The sequence below is a fragment of the Nanorana parkeri genome, unplaced genomic scaffold (genome assembly GCF_000935625.1).
Source record: "Nanorana parkeri isolate BGI_ZX_2015 unplaced genomic scaffold, ASM93562v1 scaffold622, whole genome shotgun sequence".
NCBI classification, from domain to species: Eukaryota; Metazoa; Chordata; class Amphibia; order Anura; family Dicroglossidae; genus Nanorana; species Nanorana parkeri.
The window spans coordinates 862,151-864,392 of record NW_017306890.1 but is presented as its reverse complement, the minus strand read 5'-3'; the positions used below and the strand labels follow the sequence as shown (position 1 = coordinate 864,392).

Genomic DNA, 2,242 nt, shown 5'->3' with positions numbered 1-2,242 from the left:
TCATATGATTTTAATGTGGCTTCATAGATAATTGCTCAGAGCTGGGAACACCATCTCCTGCCGTCTCTGCTTTGTACATGTTACAGGTACACTTTACTACAAATAAATACATTGTTATACATGGCCGGCCACGGCACGCACACAGATATTACCTGAGTGACCGGGTTCTTCTTCTTATGGGTACATTTGGCTTCATACTCCGGACGCAGCTGTAGTTGCTGCTGTTCCTCTTCGAAATCTACCAAATCCCATTCGTATTCCAGCCGCGCCTGCCGCCGCTTCCAGAATTCCAGGAATAAAGTCACTGCAAAGTCACAGAGAGTGTAAGAGACCAATACAGCATCAACCGAGCACTAATCCACAGGAGCCCCCCAAGTGTCAGTGTGTCATTGTTCTGGATACCCAAGTGTCAGTGTGTCATTGGTCTGGGACCCCCAAGTGTCAGTGTGTCATTGGTCTGGGATCCCCAAGTGTCAGTGTGTCATTGGTCTGGAACCCCGAAGTGTCAGTGTGTCATTGGTCTGGGACCCCCAAGTGTCAGCAAGTGTCAGTGTGTCATTGTTCTGGATACCCGAGTGTCAGTGTGTCATTGTTCTGGATACCCGAGTGTCAGTGTGTCATTGGTCTGGGACCCCCAAGTGTCAGTGTGTCATTGTTCTGGATACCCGAGTGTCAGTGTGTCATTGTTCTGGATACCCGAGTGTCAGTGTGTCATTGGTCTGGGACCCCAAGTGTCAGTGTGTCATTGGTCTGGGATCCCAAGTGTCAGTGTGTCATTGTCCTGGGACTCCCAAGTGTCAGTGTGTCATTGGTCTGGGATCCCCAAGTGTCAGTGTACAATGAAGGAACCTTCCTTAGTCACTCACCCCATATTCCCATGAATATTGCAAAGAACAGAGTGGCCACATTGTCGAACAGATGGGAGTACTGGATGAAAGAGAGACATTGATTAGAATGGAGGAGGGGCATTGTACATAACTCACTCAGAGGGGGTCGGTGGAGCAATGATTACCTGGGACGGTTCACAGGTGGAATTTAATCTCCAGAATTCACACCGCTGATCACACAGGGGACACATAATGATCTGACCTCCGATGTCTTTATCACAAATTTCTTTACTGCAGACAAAACAATAATGAAAGTTAAAGAATCAGGTCATAGTGACATAAAAATGGAATCAGGGGTGGGGGTGGGGGAACCAGAAAGGCAAAATATAAGAATAAACTCATGATATAAGATGTTGCAGAATTGGTTCGATTTCCCTCTGAAATTGGCCTTTTCCCTTCGGCTCATTTGAACTTTTCCTAAACTTATGAAATTAGTTTATTTTTCCTTCTCATATTGTCATCGCTCGGAGGTCCCGCCATTGTTTTATGAAGATGAATAATCTCACCTACTGATGCTGTCATCCATTGTTATCCAGCCGTACAGGAAGCAGAAAAACCCAACAATAGCAGCGTAGAACAGCATTTCCGTATAGTAACCCAGCCAAGCAAAGTAGATGCCGATCTTCTCCCCGTAATACTTCCTGCAGAAAAATAAACACTCAGCCAATCAAATCCCGACGAGGAGAAGAGGAAAAATAACACACAGCAACAGTGACCCGAGATCTCCTGAACTTCTACCATGTTCTCAGCTCCGGATCTCTCACAATACCGATATGAAGGTGTCACACGGGCTGCATATAATAGCGATTCCAGCAAAGCGCTGACTACATAAGAATGAAGAGTGACATGTACTAAGATCCCCGAGTGTCAGTGTGTCATTGTTCTAGGCGCCAGGTGTCAGTGTGTCATTGCTCTGGACCCCCAAGTGTCAGTGTCTCATTGTTCTAGGCACCAAGTGTCAGTGTTCTAGGTGCCAAGTGTCAGTGTTCTAGGCACCAAGCGTCAGTGTTCTGGATGCCAAGTGCCAGCGTCCCAGGCGCCAAGTGTCAGTGTGTCATTGTTCTGTTCAGTGTACACTGATGTGGTTATACTGTAACTTTGTATATAGTCATTATATATGTAATGGGGTCGCTTTATATCAGTTTTAATGTTAATGTATTAATTTACTCACCTGATGAGGTCCAGAGGTTGCTCTTTGTAGAACTTGCCAAACCTGGCCCAGTGTTCGTATAACATGAACCTCTCATTGGCACACTTCACATCCTCGGACTTCTTCCAGTACTGACACTGCCGGAACAAACTCACCAGAATTAGCCACAATTAAAAACACTAAACACCTATAACATATATATATA

At 45.6% G+C, this 2,242-nt stretch overlaps 1 protein-coding gene across 1 annotated transcript in view; it reads right to left on the bottom strand.

Annotated features, from left to right (window-relative positions):
• The window catches only part of ANO5 (anoctamin 5), a 102,603-nt gene that overhangs the window by 41,872 nt on the left and 58,489 nt on the right, over positions 1-2,242 (bottom strand). The window contains 5 exon segments of the mRNA XM_018563018.1: positions 153-304; positions 867-927; positions 1,013-1,118; positions 1,394-1,528; positions 2,059-2,174. Of these exon segments, the coding sequence (XP_018418520.1) occupies positions 153-304; positions 867-927; positions 1,013-1,118; positions 1,394-1,528; positions 2,059-2,174 (570 nt within the window).